Source organism: Sabethes cyaneus, chromosome 2 (genome assembly GCF_943734655.1).
Source record: "Sabethes cyaneus chromosome 2, idSabCyanKW18_F2, whole genome shotgun sequence".
Taxonomy (NCBI): Eukaryota; Metazoa; Arthropoda; class Insecta; order Diptera; family Culicidae; genus Sabethes; species Sabethes cyaneus.
The window spans coordinates 213,299,423-213,321,932 of record NC_071354.1 but is presented as its reverse complement, the minus strand read 5'-3'; the positions used below and the strand labels follow the sequence as shown (position 1 = coordinate 213,321,932).

At 42.2% G+C, this 22,510-nt stretch overlaps 1 protein-coding gene across 1 annotated transcript in view; it reads left to right on the top strand.

Annotated features, from left to right (window-relative positions):
• The window catches only part of LOC128736617 (serine-rich adhesin for platelets), a 181,006-nt gene that overhangs the window by 25,229 nt on the left and 133,267 nt on the right, over positions 1 to 22,510 (top strand). Inside the window, exons 6-8 of the mRNA XM_053831105.1 lie at positions 258 to 1,069; positions 10,760 to 10,912; positions 14,146 to 14,716. Coding sequence (XP_053687080.1) covers positions 258 to 1,069; positions 10,760 to 10,912; positions 14,146 to 14,716 — 1,536 coding nt within the window. The remainder of the gene's footprint in view (positions 1 to 257; positions 1,070 to 10,759; positions 10,913 to 14,145; positions 14,717 to 22,510) is intronic.

Below are 22,510 nucleotides of genomic sequence, written 5' to 3'. Positions count from 1 at the left end.
AGAATTGTGATTGTAATGTGAAATCATTCAATTGATCTAAATAAATTGTCTAAATAAGGTCAAACATCTGGGTAAAGTGATTATATCAACGCAAAATATTAGGGCGGTGAGACTCTCGTTTTTCTTATCCATATTTGCGAGCTAAAAATACCGTGATTTAGTCGTCTAAAAACGGTCCGCCAGCTGTTCGGGTTGTAGAAGAGTTTTAATTTATGATTTCTCATTTTTTCGAAACAAACGAAACAAAAAATTCACAGTGTACAGCAACAAGTTGATCGATTGTTCGGTGAAAATCAGGACCAGGAGTCCAACTCAAGCCTAGAGGCGCACACTGAAGAAGCGGGTTGTTTATCGCCGGAAACCGTTCGGCCTCGAGGTTCCCTTGAGACGCTCATTAGCAAGGATAAGCAATTTTCGGAGGACAAAAGTAGTGTGGATCTGCTATCGCCAACGCTTGGCACCGCCGAATCCAATTCCCACTCGATCAGCGGAGAGTTTAACCTTGCCTCGCTGAGCTCCGACAGCGGCGTTCAGTTTGGCCGTGGTACGGCGGAGGAAACTTCTGGTGCGGACAATGTGTCATCGTTGAAAACAAGTGACAGCGAGAAATCTCCTTCAAAGAAAACCATCGACGATGATTTGAATGAACTCGAGGAGGAAGACGACGACGACGACGAGGAAGAAGAAGACGAAGAAAACGAGGAGCACCTCCAGATTATCGAAGAGACTGAAGGACAGCAGCGAATTTTGTTGAGTCCATCTATTCATACGGAACGTACCACCGACAGTAGAAGACGCGTACCCACCAGAAAAACGTCCAGTAGTTCCAGTACCAGCGGCTCCAGTGATTTAAGTGACCGAGAGGAGCAAAGAATGTACACCGCTGGCACTAGTCAGCACCATCACCAGAACCAGCGGGAAGATTTATACACACCGGTAAGCGATCAGGACGACGAATCATTTGGGCGGCCTCGATCCAACAGTGTCCGGGCTCGTGCGAACATGTTCCAACAGATGGGAAGTCGCATGAAGGAGAACGAGTGCCCATCGCTTCAACGGGGTCGAAGAGGTGAGTGTTTTCTTGCTTTAATTATCCTAACAAATCGCTGATCATTTGTTTTTCTTGAGGTTATAATTTCAAATTTTCAGCAAAGACAAATTCGCCATTAGTGTTCCGTATAACTTGTGGTGTTGTGAATGAATGTTGTTTTTATTGGTGCAAAAATATCACTAACACACGAGAGAGTGGACACAACTGCATTCGATACGAAGTGGCCGCATGGTTGTTTGTGTTTCCTGAACGATTTTGCTTTTTGTAGTACGAAACAGTGCGCGGGTAGAGTGATACTATTTTTAGCAACTTATTCTCTTCGGCCCTCGGGAAACATTGACATCTGAAGATGTGCAGCCGAGCCGCTCACGATCGAAAAGTGGCTGGTTGGTTGGTAAGCGTGCGTTCGGTTGTTTTGCCTACGGCCTTCGTTTGGCTGTTGGTTGTTGGATATTTTAGCGGTTCTTTTCTTTCGTCACTGTACAAAGTAACTTCATATCGTCTAAAAACAGAAATATACATACGTTATGTGAGAACTTTTACTTTCTGTGTTTTTACGGTTTATTTTTTTCTCTCGTATGAACCAGTGTAGTCAGGAAGAAAATATAGCATGTTATTTTGTACGTGATAATTGGCACTTGCGTAAAGTGAGTTTCGCGTTTCGAATTGGAAGCAGAGTGATGATTGCCATTTTATTTTCCGGTAAAAGGTGGCGCTAAATGATAGGATCAAAACATAGTTTTTTCGATATCACCGCGGAAAATTTATTGAAAAGCTTTTCCAGAATATTTTTGCTGAACTGCCGAAGAAGTTTACATTTCTTAAAAAATGTTCGTTCCACCAGGCTTAGCTTTAGTGTTGTGAATTTTTGAATTACGCAATGTCCGCAAAATCGGGAAGACAAATAGTAGACTTCGTTTTTAATATTGTTTTACATTCATGAAATTCTGAGACATGAAATTTGAAAAATTTTCATATATGTCCAGGTATATCGTCCGTAAATAAAGCTACAGTCTCGAGTTCATAAAGGTCTGATTAGCATTTTGTGCATCGTCAGCTTTGTGCAGCAGCGTATGCTCCTTGATCGAAATGTCTTGCGGAGGGAATAAAGGGACCGACTTCCAGCTTCAATGCGTCATTGAATCTCCTTATTCGTGTTATTATCGTTGGTGAGCAAAGATCACAAATATATGGACTCCTCCACCACCTCAAGTTCATCGCCGTCAATATTTACAGTTCGCGCTTGACTGTATCGTATGCTGCACTGAAATTCACAAAAATATGATGCGCGGGCACTTTGGACTTTGGAGCATTTTTAGGTGGCATCTTCCATTCACTCTCCCGGTAATTTCTCTTCCTCCCATCGTTGAAATTATTCAGTGAAGTGCCGTTGTTAGTGGTTCCTTGCCATGTTTATAGAGTTCTGCCTAAAATCGGTCCTTTCCGATGGCTCTATTATTCTTCAGCTGACCGCTTTCTAATCGTCTCTTTAAGATCGGGAATTTCGTTCCCTCTTCCTCTGTTATATCCCCATTGAACTGATTCCGCCTGCCGACCACCTCGCGTTTGTTTGTGACCAGGTTTCCCTTCTCGTCTCTACACGTATCAGGCTCTGGTGTTTGTTTACGTGATTGGTTCACATTCTCATAGAACTTGCGTGTCTCATTAGCCCAGTTTGATACTTATCGATACTTGACCAAATTATCCCTGGTGATAATACCTGACTAGTGACTAGTTTTTTCAGTTTATTTCCTCTCTATCTGCTTGTTGGCATTTTTCGTCAAACTACTTGAGGCTTTTCATCTGGCACCGTGGTTTTTTTTATAGGGGCCTGAACCACTGCGACCATTAGTTAGATCTATTGTGCTATCGAACAGAACCGCCAGCACCGTGGTTGCCGTCTCATTGACGGCCGAGCGTATCTTGCTCCATCAGTCTCCGAGGATTGAAGCACCTAGCTCCACAGAAGGAGGAAGATAGAACTTCATCCAGAAGGCGCGCAACTCGTAGTTCTCGGCAACACGTTGGTTGCCAAATTGCCGAGTGTTTAACCGAGAAAAGGCTTTGTCGCGAGATATATACCGTCGATAGTTTCGAGTGCTCATATACTGCTACTAAGTAATGATCCGAGTCGATATCCGCACCTCATAGGAAGCGTATGTTGGTGATGTTAGAGAAAAACCGGCCATCGATTAGACCATACGGTAGGCTTGGTTCAATGTTCATTGGTTAGGTGATCCAAATATCTTTGCGAGGAAAAAAATGCTTCTAGTCACCAGGCCTCGGCAACATGGAAACTTGATGCATCGCTAGCCCTTATCTTTCGTGTCGGTGTGCAGGCTACGAGAATCCCAATCACCGTCTGTACATCGCTTCCCTGCTGACCTAGTCGTTCATATCGCCGATGATGATCTTGATATCCCGTGGCAAACAGCTATCGTACGTTGCCTTCAGCTACGTGTAAAACGCTTCCTTCTCGTTGTCGGGCCTGCCTTCGTGTGAAAAATGCACGTCTATTATTATGTAGTTGAATAAACGACCTTTTATCCTTCAGTCCATTACGCGATCCCGCATTTTGCCTATCACTACAAAGCCCGTTCCCAACTCGCTGGTCGCTTCAATGCTCTAGTAAAATTGGGAACTGCCACGGATTCCCCACACCTTCTCGCCTTTGTGACAGATACCCTGCAGTGCCACGAGACCGGACTTTCAGAGTTTTAGCTGTTCCAACAGCACCCTGTCGCCAAATACGGAAATCTGCGATCTGCAGTTTCAGGTACAAAGCATCTGATCCACATGCTTATTTCGTCGCCTTTGTGCATGCCGTATGTTCCGAATGGAATTTCTTTGATTGTTCTTAGTAAGGTAGATTTAGCTAGGCTGCCTTTCTAGGGCCCCACCACCGAATCTCGTGATGGGACTGTCATATTAGCTTTAGTGCCGAGACAACACATTTCTTACTGCAACCATCCACCCCGGATCAAACGCTGTTGTGACCCGCTCCTGCCCTGGAGTACAACTGCGCACTTGGTTGAGTGCGCACCGCTAACCCACCGCTAACATGAGAACAGACATTCATAGTTGACAAGACTATTCCTCGTTGCTCAGTTTTCGTACGATCTCCTTCCCTTTCGGCGCACGACTCTAGTTCCACCGAGGTTGGTTAGCTAATCCCCACTAAAGTTGCTCGTAGGGATAGAAGTTTCTAGATAAGAGGGTAAGGGCTGTTATGGGATCTATTTTATGCCTGCGGGTACGCAAGGTACTGATGTTGTGCATTATCCAACCGTTCACCAACTGCAGGGTGGCAACTCAACCAGGAAAACCAGGAAAAGACCAGGAATTTTATTTCACCAGGAAAAACCGGGAAAAAACCAGGAATTTTATCCAAAACCAGGAAAAAGTTCTGTTGCTTGCTAACGACTTAATTACTTATGCGTCCATGTCCGCTAGTTCGGCAGAACAAAATTTTTGATTTTCCAAATAATAACAGTAATCCGCCATGGCTTTGATCTGTCGCCAGAAGCATTTAGAATCAATAGTCTAAATTCAATGTTGTTCCTGCGGGTTCCAGTTGACTGTCTTTCTGTAAATTTCGTTCTCTACTCTCCTCAAAATATGTCAAATCCAGGCAACGATTGACGAAGACCTGCGGTTGTGTCCGCTGAAATACATCACATCTCGCAGGCAATAGAACGGATTTCACGTTCAAATTGAAAATTCGTCTTAGGGTCGGTAAAATGATCTGATTTGAGCGCCAAACATTTCCAAGATCCAAAAATCACCGCTGGCCTGATTCATGTTTTTGTACCAGTCTTGGTACCATCGCCTAGGGTTATCTGCTACCAGGAAATAAAAAATCTGCCACCTCAACCTCTACTGTGAAATTGGAGGGATTGTTGATGTTCACTTCCACTGAGTTAATGTTTGCGACATTGACTATGAGACCTGTTGCCTTAGAGTTATCGCAGAGACCATCAAGTTCATATTGCATTAGAGAGAGAAAAAGATAATGTCGTCGGCCAGGTCGAGGTCAATTAATTGCTCATTCGTCAAAATGTTCCAGGGCAATCCTCAGTTAAGTTTACTGTCAGTGGCTCCAATTAAAATTTCGTCAATAATGACGAGGATCAGTTCCGGTGAAAGTATGTAACCCTGTCTCACTCCTGCAGTAATCCGGCAGGAGGCCTCATAATGAGCGTCGATAAGATAGACTAGCTTACCAGGAACTTCTCTACGCCTTAGTGCGCCCCAGATATTTTCTTGATTTAGTTGGTCGAAAGCTTTTTTTTTAAATCAACAAGCATTAGAAGAAGACAGCCTTGGATTTCGATGATTTACTCGAATATTATATTGACCGTCGTGATCCGATCTACACATGATCGACCGGCAGAGAATCCAGCTTGCTTAAATGAGTTTATCCGTAAATTGGTTGGTAGCTAAAACTTGGTTAAAACTACTTAAACAAACTCAGATTTTGAGTAGTTCTTCAACCACAAAATTGGTAGTAGGAACTTAAAAGTGCGTTATTTATCACAGAGAATAATTCAATTATTGGTAGCAAGTAGCCAAAATTGGTTAAATTTTTACCCAAAATTTGAGTTTGTACGCTTTAAGGGCATTTTGAGTAGTTTCAACTAAGTTTTAGCTAAATCCGACCTATTTACAGGTAGTATCATTTTGGAGTGCACTACCGAAGAGTACTATTGTTTTTCTGGATTTGATTGAGGATCACCTTTAAGACTACTTAACGAGTGATACAGAGTACTATGATACCGCCCTAGTTCCCACATTCAGATAGGTTCCATCAGAGCCGGCGTTTAGGCCGGCAAACCCTTGCGGTAGCGCTTCGGAGGGGCTTTGCGCTTGGCAATGCCCAGTTAGCTTCGAGGTACGATGCTGGTCTAACAAGCCAGTCGTCGTATGTTCGAATCTCGATTAGGCGGTGCTTGCTAGATAGAGTTAGTAGGATCGTTACACTGGCCCCGTAATTTTCCTGTACTCTATACAGCCGGCTGCGAAGTCTGTCGATAAAGAAGGGTAATGTCTAATGACGGTTTAAGCCCACGGCTTTGCTTTTTTGCGCTTGGTGATGACTAGAGAAAAATGTTTAAAAAAATCTCAATCCTTGGCTGTATACAACACAATTGGCTATTCAGAATATATTTGCATGATTTCCATTGTTTTCTTTTCTCTTTTATTTAAATGCAGAGTGTAGTGCCAAGAAAAAATCGATGAAAGTGTCAAACGACTCGGCTCAGCTTGTGCCCCGATTGTTTACGGAGGTTTCGATCAAATAGGCACTTAGATCTTTTGAACCAATGAAATCTTCAGGTCCGGATGTACCCATTTTATTTCACAGAAAGTCACTAAAATATCAGGAGACGGCACTTTGTGCTTTCCTTGATATTGAAGGAGCTTTCGATTACATGTCGTTCATTTCAATTATAGCGGCTCTTTTTCAAAACGCAATGCTTCCGAGCAGAGAAATCACAACATCATTGGAAGATATGTCGGTCACGATTACAGTGATCAAAGGATGTCCGTAAGGAGTTCTCTCCCTGATAACCAAGCTGTTATGAGATAATTGCTTAAGCCATCAACGTAGAACTTGTCGTCAAAGAAAAGTTTAACGCAGTACTGTCAAGTTGTTTGTTAGGAGCTCTAAATACCATCATGTTATAATACTTACAAGACAGGCCTAATATAAACCCCACAAAAACAGTTTCTATATCATTTACTATTCACATGCTATTTCTTCCCCTATATTGATTGGTGTCAGGCTGAGCTTCAGAAACAGCCTAGACTATGCTGTTAAGAAAGCATTCCGTTGAAATCAAATACAGGGTTGTAGACTAAACAGTTAAACAGTTTATTTACCAAAATCCTGCAGTAGCTAAAAAACTACTCAACTTAACTTGTAATGAACTACGCACAATCATGGGACTCCTAACTGGACACTATCCGGCTTTTGATCGTTTATAGAATATCGGATGATTCCGGAATCTGCCGCTTTTGTAACTCTGAACTTGAAAGTGCCCTGCAATTACAGGGCTCTTGCTTTATCTAGGCATAACTTCTCTAGGCAAAATTTCCTATCTAGAGCCCAAATCCTTAAAGTACGTTGATTTTATTAACCAGTACCGATTTGAGGTACAAGATTACAACTATCTAACTCAACTCCATCAATGGGCATAAGCAGTCCGTAAACTGTGATAGAGCAATCGGAGCCTACCTCAAAAGATGATCATTAAGACTGTTACAGTGGCCTTTTAATCCAAAAAAGGCTCGCTGTTTAATCTGCACAGGGCCTCGCGCGTTGTAACGCCGGTTTCCTTCTTGGTGATTTGTCAAGATGCCTTGCTAAAGATCACTAAATCTCTGGATCATCAAGATCCAGATATTGCTGAAGAGCTGATGCAACATTTGCGGTGACAATACTGGGTAAGCTTTCAGCATCTCGGTTGACATGCAGAATTTTCCTGGTGCTCTGCAAGACTTTATATATTTGAGTGCTGCTTCAATTTGAACTAACAACAGCGCCTAAGAGCTGACACGGTCGATGCCACATGCTGTGGGCGTCCTGCGCTGATTTTGTTGACCTGTGATATTTGAGACTCGAAATAGTTATTTGAATGTACAGTTCAACGGTTAAGCTTGTCTGTACGGTCGATTAGTTATTGGCCATGGTCGATTAGCCGTGAGCGACATTCTCGCATTGGTGCACACCACTAAGGCGGTAAAAACTTTCTACATGTCCACTTTTATTAAGTGGATATGTCTATTAGCGGTGGCCCTTTCTTCCTCCAATCCTGGATTTCGCCGTGTTTAGAATCAGGCAACGGTTGTTTTAATTGTGTATCCGTTCCCATCTCATCAAGGCCGCGTGAGCTCCTTGAACCTCGAATAGCTACAGTATTTGCAGCTACAGGCTATGCCAATTTAGCCAACTGGCCAAAAGAGGCAACTTACTTCGCTGCGCAAGGGTCTGTAAAATAATCTGTGGCCAAGCCATCCAAGCCTTTTCAGTGCAGCAAATATAAATTTCTACTTTTACTCTTTCGTATTTAGTAAAAAGAGAACAGGTAAATCGATAAACTTTCCAGCATAATATTCCATACAAAAAAAACTTTGTTATTCTTGTAGCTAATTTTAAGCTATATTCACCAACCAGGAATTTTTCCAAAATCGTCCAGGAAAACCGGGAAAAAACCAGGAATTTGAAATCACCAATTGAGTTGCCACCCTGCAACTGTCTTTTTACGTCTTTTAGGTTATTTTGGAGTTGCTTTATTCACATTGTGGTTTTCCTTGGGTTCTCTTTAGTCTTTTTGTGCTTTTGTTAGGATTATTTTGGTCCTTTTAGGTCAACCTAAATCCAGTTTTAATTTTATTGAGATTTTTTGTTTCTTTTTTCTTCTTTTTTCTTGAAACTGACCGGGTTTATTTTTACGGATTTTCAGCGAGATTTTATGTCAACAGTAGACTCTGCTGTCAATATCCTATCTTTAATCTTAGATCTTTAGTTTTTATTTTGGTATTTTGAAGGTTTAGGACCGCTTAGTTGGTTTAGAGGTACGATACTGGTCTAAGAAGCCAGTCGTCGTATGTTCGTATCTCGGCTAGGTGGTGCCCCGTAACTGTCCTGTACTAATAGTCGGCTGTGAAGTCTGTCGATAAAGAAGGATCAAGTCTTATAAAAGATGTCTAAGTCCAAGGCTTTGTTTAAAAAAAGGCTTAAGAGCTTTTCGGGGTGTTTGAGGTCCGTTTTTTAGTCTAAGTGATTCTAAATAGACCTGAGTCTAATTTACTCACTTAGCTTGCCGTCCTAGTATAAAGCCTGATGGACAAAGTTTCTCCAATTTACTAGGCTGTGGGCTACCGCTCTCCAATTCCTTGAACACCGTGTAATCTCCACCAGATCTCACTCCACCTGATCTAACCATCGTGCTCGTTGCGCTCCTGGTCGTTTTGTTTCTATCGGATTTGAGGCAAACACCATCTTTGCAGGGTAGTTGTCCATTTGTGGCATTTTTGCAACATGCCCTGCCCATTGTATCTGTCCAGCTTTAGCCATCTTTTGAACACTGGGTTCGCCATAATGTTATGCAAGTTTATGGTTCATACTCCATTCTCCTATACGCCGCCGAAGATCGTCCTTAGTTTTTCGAAAACTCCGAATACTCGCAGGTTCTCTTCAAACATTGTCTAATAAGCGTCTTATACAGGGTACATTTTGTACGGGAGCTTAGTTTCTTCGACCGCAATTGCAGGTGAAGCCCATAGTAAGTACGACTTCCGCTGATAATATGTCTCCGAATCTCATCAATGAGCCAAGGTAGACAATTTCGTCGGCTACCTCAAACTCATTCATTCGCCGTCGATCATTCTACTATTGCCCAAGCGGCGTCAGTTCCTCTGACGAAATCTGAACACAGTACTGTGTATCATCCATTGTAGATTGAATCAGTTTGATAAGCTTCCTAGGGAAGCTGTTCTCGTTCATCGTCTTTCGAAAACTACTAGCACTCGCAGGGCCTCCTCGAGAATTGTCCACGTTTCATGCCCGCAGTGCATAACCGGTCTAATAAGCGTCTTGTACAGGATACACTTTGTACGGAAGCTTAGCCTGTTCAACCGCAATTGCTTATGAAGCCCACAGTAAGGACGAATTCCGCTGATAATACGCCTCCGAATCTCACGGCTGATGTCATTGTTCTCCGTTCGGTCTCTTGTTTTTCTTGAAAAGCTGTTTAGGTTTTTTGGGTCTTTTATGCCTGTTGTTCAGTTATATTTTGAGTCTTGTCACGTCGGTTTTGATTCATATTTTGGGTCTTTTTGCAATCTTCAAATCTACTGCGGATTTTTTCCCCTTTTTTCAATCGTTTTTGGCATTTTGTTTTTTGTGCTTTTATATTATTTAAGTTTGTTATAGGCTCTTACAGAGTCTGTCTTCTTGAGTCGTTTTTTTGTCATTTTTATGTTTTTGGTCCTGTTAGGTGTTTTCAGGTCATTTCAGAATTACTTTACATTTTTCTTAGTCATTTTGGGTCTTTTACGAGATTTCTCGTGCCTTCTAAAACTCTATCTTTTAACGTCTTTTAAATCATTTTTGAATCCCTTTTAAATCAGTTCATTTTGCTCTTACATTTTTTTAGTCTTTAATGATTTCCTAATTTTTTCAAGTCATTTTGAACTCTTTCGGTAATTCTTTCGGTAACTGTAGTCCTCTATCTCCACCTAAAATATTTGCACTAAGCAACCTAACACCCTGTATTTATGTAGCGAATGATTGAGATTTTGGCCGTTCAGTTATTATATTTTAGTAGATGCTGAAATTTTTTTCTACGCCAACGTTTCGATCCCTATTTGGTTCTTTGTTAGGACTTCTACAATATGTATTTTCATTACTATCGTTATCTGGGTTAGAATTTGTCTGTTATCTGATTTGTCTTTTCAAGCGCTGAAGTTTTTGAGTTCATTATGATTTGTGTGTGTGTAGAAAATGGCCGACAGACATGAAATTCAAATGACGAAATCGTTTCGGTTGTGTCCATATCTGATATCAGATTGAATACGCATTGTTCTAGCTACAATTTTTGGAAAAATTGAACATTTTATAAAATTTTCCAGTTTTAATTTCATATCTATAATTAAAGGCTCTATAATTAAAGTTTAAATTCTGTTTTTTGTTCTGAAAAAATATAGCACTACCGACGACGACGGCTCCTCACTTCTCGACACAAATCATTTCACCGACGGATATGGATCGCAGTCATAACAATTCCGGTTCCACTAACGTCGTCGGAACTTACGGCAACAACACTAGCAACATTTCGGATGACTCGGGCGCTGAATTTGGTAAGTACCGAGAAGGCCTTCTCGTTTCCACTGATGATGCTTGACCTAATCTAACTAGTACGAAAAGTGAATTAGTTCTCATCATACCGATTGTTGAAGTTCTGCCATCAGCATTGAATGGATTATTTTTCCGCATAACGGGCATGCGTGTGTTAAGCCTTGAATGTGCCAAATGTTTACGTTACGCATTGTTTAAAACGCAGCTTCTAAATCATAATTTCAAAGAAAATCCACTGAAGTCAAGTCAAACATGCTCAAAATATCGTTTTGTTTTAATTTCCGTAAGAGAGATGTTATCTAAATAGTTGACTAGATACTATATTCAATGAATATTATAATATGAAGAATAACTTTAGAAAAAAGGACAGATTCTGTTTTAGAAACTTTGTATACCAAGGTTGTACTTACACTAATACTTATTTCTTAACATTGTTTTTCATGCTTTTGATTATAATTATTATTTTGTAATTACCGCACGTCTTTTCACTACACATAACACCATTACTATCCTATACTTCTTACATCAACTCATAACTGGAAACCTTCGCTCACACACGATCAATCCTCCTAAACCACCGAACACACATTCGTCACATAAAAACCATCCGTCCACCAAACACACAGATCCCTCGACACTGCAGGTATCGAAGAAGATCAAGCTATTTTCCGGTGGTCGGCAATCTTCCGTTCTCAACGGGTCAAACACTGCTGCAGCGCTTGTTTCGATCAGCACCGCAATTGCTGCGGTCGATGGCGGCGGACACACCGTACTCAAGAAGAAGCCTATGAAGTTCCGTACCATTGGGAAATTAATCATGCCAAAGTTTTTGAATGACAATAGTAATAATATTTCCAATTCATCAACACCTCCATCGGAACTACGTGGTGATTTGTTGGAAAAACCAGACGATGGTGGAACCCAGTACCACCGTACGCTGAAAGTGGAACACATTCGAAGGAAATTTATGGGAAGCTCGTCGACACCAATCGTAGCCGAAGAACGCTCGACGGTAAATGGTGACGACGGCAGCGACTCCAATGTGGAATCAGGAAAGGAAAATAACTACGATAGTGGCGGAGAATACGGTGCAAAACTAGGCGGGTGCTGTGGAGGAATCGCTGCTCTGAAGAAAACTTTGCTGAACAACAATCGATCTCAGAACAAAAGCATTTTGTTGAATTCCTCAGCCGAGTTGGAAGAAGTTGTAGCTAAAGGAAAAGTTTCAACGATGGCGAAGCAGTGGAATAGGCTACGAGCGATGACACTGGACGTGTCTGTAATTAAAAAGCAAGCCGCGATCCAAGAGCGAACCTGTGAAAGTCTTCCTTTGGAAGTAGATAGTGAATCATTCAATACGAACAATTCATCACTTATGGAAAAAAGTTCGTTTCTATCGAATAAATCAAAGCGTCGTGATTCTCCTCAGATCGACGATCGGATAGCGAAATATTTCGGACTTAAAACGCATCAAAATGGTCAATCGGATAGCGTAGCCCAACGGGATACCAACAAAAGTCGACGGAGGTCTCGCTCTCTGCCCCGCGGTAATCCGCCAGCGCCCCCTCCGCAGCGTCCTATCGAAGAACGAATCGCCAAATATTTCGGTATGAATAAAAGTTTCTCCGGAAGCTCCTCGCCGCAGGTCAACAAACCGCGTGCCATCGTCAAACCACAACAGCGTGCGGTTGTCACCCAAATGGCGACCGTCACTGAAACACCCAAAATATCCGCCGGTAGGCGTCGCTCTCTTTCTGCACCGACCGAAAAGTACTTCGAAGAATTGGCCGCTTCGCAGGATATGGCCGATTGTAAGGATCCACAGTATGCGACGAGCTTCTGTTTACCCGTCCGGGGACGTCCGGTAGTGTCACTCCAGTTGATGAAGGACTTCGATGATTTCAATCTCACGGCCGAGGACATTTCGATGGCGGAAAGTGAATTCGACAAACTTTACGTAGGTGTGTGATGTGTGTCCTCGCTCACAGTTGTATCGTACTCTCGTACCGTATCTAGTTGGCTCGGAAGGCTGCACCTACTTGCGAGATACAATCTTCCAGCAGCGCTAGCACTCTTTTTTGTTCTCTTCAATCGGATCGATGTGTTTCCCCTCTTCGGAGCTAAATGTGAAGCGCAAAGTTTTAGCATCTTAACATAACTGTTTGAAAGTTTGGTATTTTTCTACAAATTTTAAATTCTATATTAAATGAGTAAAGTTCAGAACATTACATCCTTTTTATTGCTCTTTGTCAAAAGTTTTGTCAAAAAATATAGTTTTTTAACCAACGCAAAAAACTTAGCTGCGAAGATCGGGTACCACGATCGCCGTTTCTACAGATCCTTTAACTTCTTTTCTTCTCCCGTTTCTCCTTTCCTTAGATTAATTTTTATGTTTTTACAAGCTAGACGATGTTAGCGACCGTGCATAGAACCAAGTGATAAAAACTAGTACTGAACGATCCACTGCTCAATTATAATCAATCAAATCAACGTCAGACCCATCATCATCGAGCGGATAAAAACGGTGAACAACACAACAGCACGCTGGACATTCTACAGTTAACTATCCTTCCTGACTGACGTAGAACGTAGTCCCTACGTAGGCTTTCCCGGTCTATCCGAGTAGCAACACCTTCGTTGATTTCTTCAGTAAACCAATTTGATTTTATTCATCCCGACGGTACGTTGTTTCCCTTTATTGTTCCCACTCGGTATCTGGCGGCTCGGTTTGGTTTTAGACTTCCGTTTAGTAGACATGCTAATCTGGCGCGAGGTAGACTAATTGATTGACTGTATGTGGTGACGGGTTACTGATTGCTGCAGCTACTTTGCTACGACGCCATTCCAAAAACAAGGATATCTCTGCAGTCATCACAATCATCGGTGTCCCACTAATCCATGCACATTCACATCGACGGGCTTGCTCAACGAAAAATAAGCTTCGGAATATGCCTGAAAGAGAAATTGCATTCGAAAAAACATTTTATGTGTGTTGTTCTTACCTGTTTGTTTAGCATAGTTTCTGTTTTGTGTTTATATTTTGTAACGCATTCTTTACTTCATGGCTATTAACAGTCTTAGTGTTAGTCACATTGAAAATGAAAAAATATCATTGTTTATCTCGTGTTTGTGTGAACCCACGCGTGGTGCTATCTGTACTAATTTACGTGCTTTCTATAAAATACTTCTAATCAATTTTGTATCTTTTCCGCACTTACAAATGTTTTTCTTTCAGATCAAGTAACAAGCCCTCGTAAGCCCCCGTTTGCCTACCTGCCTCCAGCAGCCCAGCAGCTGCAACCAAGTGTTTCTGAACTGAAGAAGGGTATCCTAAAATCCAAGTCCGGCTGTGTAGGCCTATTTCCGTCGGATCTGAACTCCGAGCTGAAATCGCGCCTGAAAAAATCCACCCATTCGTCGGTTAGCAATCTCAAAAAGTCCACTACCGTTTCGAGCATCGCAAACGATGCGCCGCGAGTTGGTTCTTCGTCTGACGACGAGGACGACGGTGTCGCGCCCGGTAAGAATCTCGCGAAAATGCTACGTAATGTGTCGAATACAGCCGCGTCATCGTCGTCGTCTTCGGTTGTCGGCGGAAGTTACGTGCCACCGGGTGGGGTAGCGCTTTTCCCCCCGTCGTCAGCAGTGCCGGTTGCTTTGCCTACCGCGTTCGCGCCGCTAAAGAAAAATGAGTACGCCGCGAGTGGTACCACGAGTGATGGAGAGCATCCTGCCAGTAGCCGCGGTAATGCAGACTCTATCCTGAAGAATCCAGCTGTGGCACGGCGAAGACGGCAGAATGAAGGGTAAGTGTCCATCCTTGTGTGTGCATTTGGTTCGGGTTTGCAGTGCGCTAGAGTATTTGTGTTTTTAAAATTGAGCAATTAACAACTGTATAAGAACAGGTTAACCGGAGCATCGCATAATTACGTCTTATTTGTGGTTTACTCTTCTAAAAGGTGATTCTACCTGCCACGATACTGTTTGCAATGTTTAGGATAACCAATAAGTTTAACCATTTTCATGAGATTGTTCACGTTGTGGGAAATGATGGCATAATTAAATCCCACGTTTTTGCTTGTAATTAAATTTAACTCTCTGAGAGATTCACGTGCAAACTGTTGGTCATTCTACGAATCGGTCACCCTTATTACGCTACGTATTAAGTTACTCGGGCAAAACTGAAGAAGTGAAAAGTAAAGCGTTGTTTTGAATTAAACCCAGCGATGCGTGCATCCTCCTTCACTTCTTTTTTCTGTTTCAACTTTACCTTTATGCATCGTATTTATCTCAACGTCGTTGTAAGTCATTCTTGTTCATGGGAAAAGTTATCAACAATGCTTAACGAAAGGACCGGCCACTAAAATTCATTACCTGCCCGACCGATGATTATGGCGCAATTTTCCGGATCGGTAGCTTCCTTCAAAATTTTGATCATAAAACAACTTATAATAAAATATTCATAACTTTGCACGCGTTTGCAACGTCCAGATTGGGAGATTACATTTTTCTGGTGTTTGGACATAAAAGATTTGGATCGTTCCACTTGGCGGAACGCCTATCCAACGCATCTGGTGACCTTGGCCTGTTGCCGTTTGTGCTCCGTCCGGTCACGGACGATGGGCAAGGTGGAAAATTTTTCACCAATAGAGGCCTACATTATGCAGCCTATGTTGCTATGTTCAAGAAAAAGAAAATACGATTAATTTTATTTATGAATTAGTCGTATCGTAAACTCGTTCATGCGAACTTGCGAATGGTGCAACTCCGTCATAATTTCCTGCCGTTTGTTGCCGGACCCCTCGATAGCAGAGCAGCCTGCAGCGAAACCAGTAATGGCAGAAGCAGCATAAAAACCCTACATTATGCTGAAGAAGATTTGGAATTGCACACACCAGTGTGCGTCTACAACCGGTACCTACCAGCAAGGCAAGATGAAAACAACCGGCTGTCTCATTTTATTTGAATGCCGGAATGAACGTCTGAAGTTCATGCTTGAAGGTTCTATATAATTGTACCTATTACTACCACAGTTTCAAAAATCTTCTCGCGCTTTATCATGGACAGTGGGAGAAAATGTGAATAGGTGTGCCGTTTGTTTTTCACTGATTTATCTGGCTTGGCAAAAAAATAAATTAAAAGGTAGTACTGACGGTATGGAACATTCCATTCTCACTTTTATATTTGGCTTTACTTTTACAATATGTTTGATATATTTGGCCATCCAATTTCGGATTTCCCTTTGTTTCACCTCACCCTTTAAGATACAGGTCGAAATCCTGGCTCTACAGAGTGAATAGCCACATTAGGCAAGTTTGTCTTTCATCTCAACCCCTGGGTTGGAAACTGATTTTTGATTTATTTCAAAGTACAGAATGTTTTAAAATAATCAAAAGTTCGGTATCAATTCAATTTGGCTCAAGACCTTTTGCCTTGTCTATGGCCATGAGACGGTCGTCCTTCTTCAGGTTCCGTTTGAGGATGACGCTCTCGATTCAACGGAACTATATGGCGTTTTGGAAGGGTTGTTGGCGGCATACTACTCCATGGCCTTTTTAGCGTAATTGCAAGTTGCCAAATCCGGTTGAAATAACACGAACAAATTGTGTTAATTCAGGAAAGATGCAGACGATTTTTGTTCAGACATTCGAACACATAAATTTCTTGGTTGATGGTCACAGTTTTCAAGCCACCGGTGCCTATCTGCCGAATATTCATAACTTTTGGAGAAAAATATCAAAAGATAGGTGAAAGAAAAAAAAAGATGCCAGTTGTCACGTCTCGACCCAGTTAGTAAAAAAAGTCTTCAGAACAAACGTAGTGCCTCGGACCAGATATTTGTTCTGCGGAGGATTCTGGACGAAAAGTGAATGAGGTTGAAAACAATACTAGTTGAGAATAGTATACTACTATTCTCTTGACTCTTTTTTTTTGTTTAGATTATAGTCACTTTAACCAGTTTTGGGTCATTCGTGACTTCTGCGGGGTTGGGATTTGAACCCGGGTCCTCGGCGTGAGAGGCGTGAATGCTAACCACTACGCCGGGACTGACCCCTCTCTTTTGACTCTTGGTAGATTCAGAAACTTATCCACTTCCAGTATAAGCCGTAATCGGTTCATCTGGTACCCGTAAATTCAGAGGATTACCTAGGTTCCTACATAAACAAATTTTCGAAGAAATCGACTGCACTCTGAAAGGTAAACCGATCAAGAGAAAATTGAAAAACAAGAATCCTATATATGACGAGAACGAGAAACTTTTGAGAGTTGGTAACCGTATTAGTAATTCTGATTTACCAAAAAATCAGAGGCATCCGATGATACTACCTAAGAACAATAGCTTTACCAAAATTTTGATAGAGGATTTGCATCGCTAGTATTTGCAAGGTAAACCCTGATCGGCGTAGTAGGCCCTTTTTTGAGATAATGCAGTCTGAGTCCTATTAGTGTTTCACAGTTGCAGAGCAAGTGTTCCGAGGTTAAAGATCATCTTGTACCAACCCAAGATTCTGAAGATGATGTTTACTCGGACAATGTCCTGTCACAAGACCGGTAAGCGTGCTGAGATCTCTCTTATTGAGACTCAGCAACTTTTGAGTAACCTTAATACTCGGTGTTATATATTTTTTGATCGTTAGAGCGATTGTACGGCCATTAATTGGCAATGACTGTTCGGCTTTCCCATTGTTTCAGCTCACCCTTCAGCACGCAGTCAGAGATTAGGCAGAATAAATCTGGACCCGTGAATGGAGAGTTGGAGCCTTATCCTCGTCTGTCGACTCACTACGAGTCGGCGAGTTCAGGATAGACGAGGAACAGGAGTGAGCTTCTGCTAGCGCATCATTCGGGTCCTGTTCCTCCCCTATTCTCACAGGGTGGCAACTACCTGGAAAAACCTGGAAAACCTGGAATTGTCAGGGAATGTGAAATTACCTGGAAAAACCTGGAATAATCAGGGAATTTTTAACAAAATCAGGGAATTTTCCTAACAACCTCAATGATCGATTGATTGAGTAGTCAAGAACACTTAGAAATAGATAAAGAAGTACGGCACACAAGCGATAGATTGGGTTATCGATAATTAGCTCAGTGCTTTGCAAAGGGCCAGAACATTGAAGTAAATGCCAGTGGCACCGCAGCGAAATTTGGTTTTCGAAAGAAATGCGGGTGTAGCGACCCTACCTTCCACGTTACAAATTTTCGGCTCTAGCTTGGACCCGGAAGAGTAAATCCCGATCAATCCATGCAAAGTGAAATAAGCCGCGTTGGTCAGAAAGTAGAGCAGCCACCAGTGGTAAAACAAAATTAAAAATTAGCTCAATTAAACTGCTGTTCATGCAACTTATGGCTCGGAGAACGAAAATTAAACATATGAACATTTCCGAGTGGCTGGCTGAAAGAGCACCACGGCGGGTTCGAGAGCTAGCCGCAATGGGCACTAAAACTCCGCTTGCACCTGAGTTTGCGAATAAACTTGCGCGGGAAAAAGAACAGATAAGGAACTCACGGGAGGAGTATAATTTGCTGGTCAGCAGAATAAGAGAAAGTGGTTGAAGAATTCGCCTTGGGAAATATAGTTGGTGGGGAAATTTTTCTCAATACCTCGTAGATTGATAAACAATTCAAATATCAATGATCGAAACACATTCTCAGTTAAAATTATATCGTAATATGAAACCTAGAATTTTATTAAACACCGGGAAAAACCTGGAAAAATCAGGGAATTTGGTTTTTCGTATCCAGTTGCCACCCTGTCTCATCTCCGCCTTTTTCTTTTTTTCCGGCAGGGAGAAGCTGCTCGGTAAGAAATGGTACATTGGTCCGTAATAGCCATGGATAACAGCTATTAAAACCATCCTCCTTTTAAGGGTTTTGGACCCTCTACTATGGTTAGCAGTAGCTTCAGGATAAATGTCATTGCAGGCGGAGTTAGAATAAAGTCTTACATAAGCCTGTTTGTTTGTCTGTATGGTCACCAAGGCTATGCACCTGATATTGGTAACGTCATTATCCACTGAGGGGTTTCTTGCGGTTCTACATCGCTTCGTCGGTCGTCAAGGAAATCCATCAGAAATGTATTCTGATAATGGAACAAATTTTCGAGGCGTTTAGAGACAACTCGCAGAACTTAGGGAAGATCAACCAATTTTGCCAGTCCAGGAATTTTCCTGGCACTTCAATCCTCCTAAGGCTCAACACCAGGGTGGTCTTTGGGAGGCCAACGTAAAATGTATGAAAACTCATTTGTACAGGGTTGAAATGAGAGTTACCTTACATACGAGGAAATGATTACTTTGCTAGCCCAGATAAAGGCCATTTTGAACTCAAGGCCTCTTGTACAATTGACAAATGATCCGTTTGACTACAGAACCTTAAGTCCTGGTCATTTTTTGATCGGACGAGAATTAATTGCAATAACTGAACCACGATATTGAGCAGAGCACGCTTTCCCGGTACCAGTTGGTGCAAAAGAGAAAACAGAGCTTTTAGCGTAGGTTGTCAAACGAGTACCTTACTGGTTTACAAAGGCGGAGTAAATGGTTTAAAAATCTATTTTACTGCGAAATGGTTTATTGGTAATCTTAAAGGAGGACAATATGCCGCCTCAAACATGGAAGCTTGGTCGTATTGTTGAGACGTATCCTGGTAAGGACGGAGTTATCCATATGGTCACAGTCTGCACTACTGATAGTACCTGTACCAGTGTTGTGAAGCCCACACTCGTGTGGACTAATTTTCTCACACGCGTACTCATTATAATGAAAACAGCGGCATAAGCATCTCTTTAAAACTCCCGCTCTTATTTCTTCATGCACTGCAACGAATTTTTGCGAGTGTAGCTAACAGCTACAGAGTGTCGTCGCTCGTCGTTCGTTGTTGCAGCGCGATCTGCTAATACTGATTATTCACTGTGAGTAGAATCAAGGACGATGATGAAGAAGAAGAAGAAAAACTAATGCAAAGTTTGTATCCCAGTGCGCCGCTAGCCTCACGGGCAGTTGATTCCCCACGAGTTTTTTTTACTCGGGAATAAGGTATGCACGAAGACGAAGTGAGTATATGCGTGCGCGAGTGTGTGGGTAGCAGAATGTCTGCACACAGCACCGACGACTGTTTCTTTTACGCCTGCGTATGCGGCGTAAGCGTTGAATGCTATGTTTCTCATATTCTTTCGTGTGTGAGTAATCATGGTTGACTTCTCGCTTGATTCGCAACTTTGCTTACCCCATGTAGTTTGGAGCACAGCAATTTATTCGGTTGAGTGCCCGTTATCAAACCGACCATACCTAGCAGGATCTCAACCGAAAAAATTAATGTACACTCAAGTGTTTTTTTTTACACGGGGGATACGTGCCGTGTAAAATGAAACCGGTTAAAAAAACCGCGTTAATTCGAAAAATGTTGTAAAAGAACCGCGTTAATTCATTTTTTTACCAACCCTTTCTCCACGTTGAAAACATTTTGCCACTTCGATCCCTTTATATCAGCAGCACATCCTTGCCACAACTCTAATAAAAAAATGATCTGATGCATTTTGATACACAGATATCAAAATCGCCTAGGATTAATCGTCTCGCCAGAAAGTATTTGCGATCTGTTCAAACAAGGAACTTTTGTTATTTTTTCTGGCAAGCTTTCCTAACATATTGATATCTGTGTCTAGGTTCAATCGCGGTGTTAAGAAATCCTGCTGGGATGAGGGGACTGTCATTTTTTCTGGCGTACTTTCCAAGCAAAGACATCAAATTGGTCTAGATTTAATCGTCGTAATGAATCTTCGACCACTTGGGACGTGGAGACTCTGTCAATCCACCAATCACCAGATTTCCAGTTGGACAAAGCTTCATTATTTTGAATTTTTCATTGGTGCACATTTCAAAATCAACGGCATTCTTTATTGGGGTTGACGCGTGTAAGATTTTTCCCTGTACCAGCTATCTTCCTGAAAGACGTAGTTCTACATCAAAAGATAGAAAAAGGCGGTGCAGGGCACCACAGTATTAAGTTTTTCTTTTAAAATAAAACCGCTATTGAAACATATTTATAAAGATATTTAAATTTGTATGGTATGGTATATGAAATAATAAAACGATAGGTCAATGACAAGTGTGATGTAAAACTAGTAGGTAAATAACTCTAAAAAGTATTTTAAAATCCTTGCGTATGTATTCAATCCCTGCAAATAAGCGAAATGGACCTACCATGGTCTTAACCGTCCTCGAGACAAAGCAAAAAAAATCCAACCAGCACTAATTCACTGGTGCACCACCCTACCACGGATTCATCAATGACCACGTTCATTCCGACATCACACTGCCACAATAAAACGCGGTGCAATCAGCTGGTTCAGAACCGCTTCAGAATGAACGCAAACAAAGCCATAACAGTAGGCTTGTGGGGTTGGTGTGTGTACTCACGTATTGTGCTTGCGCATATTATGGTTATGCTTGTATGTTGCATCGACTGCCGTTGGTTGCCGCCGCCCGGCCGGAGGATCACCACCGTCGAAGTCGACGCGTCTGAGTCGCTGTTGATGTTGATGTTGATGCTATTCGGCGGTGGTGTTTGCGCATGCGGTCGGTCGGTCGGTCTCTATGCTAGGTGCTGGTTGTGTACCCGCGCGCCACATCGGTGTTCATTTTCACAGCGTTCTGCTGTCGCTGGCTGTGTGGTTGGTCTGGTAGGTGGCTTTATGTATGCACCGTTTGGATTCTCTCATTCATTCAAGTTCCGTCTGTTGTCGATGGTGGATGTAAGCGTTTTTCCCCCACTGAACGAACGTTGTTTGTTATCTGCGGATCTATTTGGACCTGTACAAGTTCTTGCTTAATATCTCTGCATGCAGTGTTTAGTTACGGTTTGATACCGCGTATTAGTAGTGCTATAGTTGAGTGGATTCTCCGAATTACAAGCAGAGTACATCGCGTGGTTAGAGGCGAATTGGTCGCCCTAGTTTGTGGCGTTTGTGGGAAGCTGTTCTGGCGAAGTCGTCTCTTCCGAAAAGGAGAACTTTGAAAGCTAGTCGTTTGAAAGGTGCGCACCTGCGGATAATTTACTGGTTGTTTTCTTTCGAGGGCAAACCCGCGAATTCCTTCTGAAATTGTACTCAGGTACATGCTGAGAAACTAACTGTGTTCGTAAAGTGAATGGTGTCTACTATTGAGGTGCAGATTACGCTGACATTGAGTCTGATTGTCGTCTAGCAAAATAAGTGCTGTTTAATTGAAGCAATTCATGGTTCTTAGTAGCCTGTGCCAGCAAACGATAGAATTCTGTTGAAGCACAAGTGGTAGATCGTCTTCATCGCGAGTGTTGTGAACAGCTGCCGAGCAACGTCGTGTGCTTCTGCGTAGGAAGTTTGGCCAGTTTCTGTTTTTAAGATTGTTTACATACCCGCGACGCGCTAGCTGCAGGTTTTTATGTATTTCCATCTATAGCTCATTCGTGGTCGATTCTACAAGTGCGTGTTGTGGTGGGTTGAAAACGTGTTTCTTCGCTAAATAAGCTAAGATTTGTTTGTTTAAAGTCGTAAACGAGCGGATCCCACATTCGAAAATATTACAACATCGAGCCGGAAAGCGTTAGAATCCAGTGCTGAC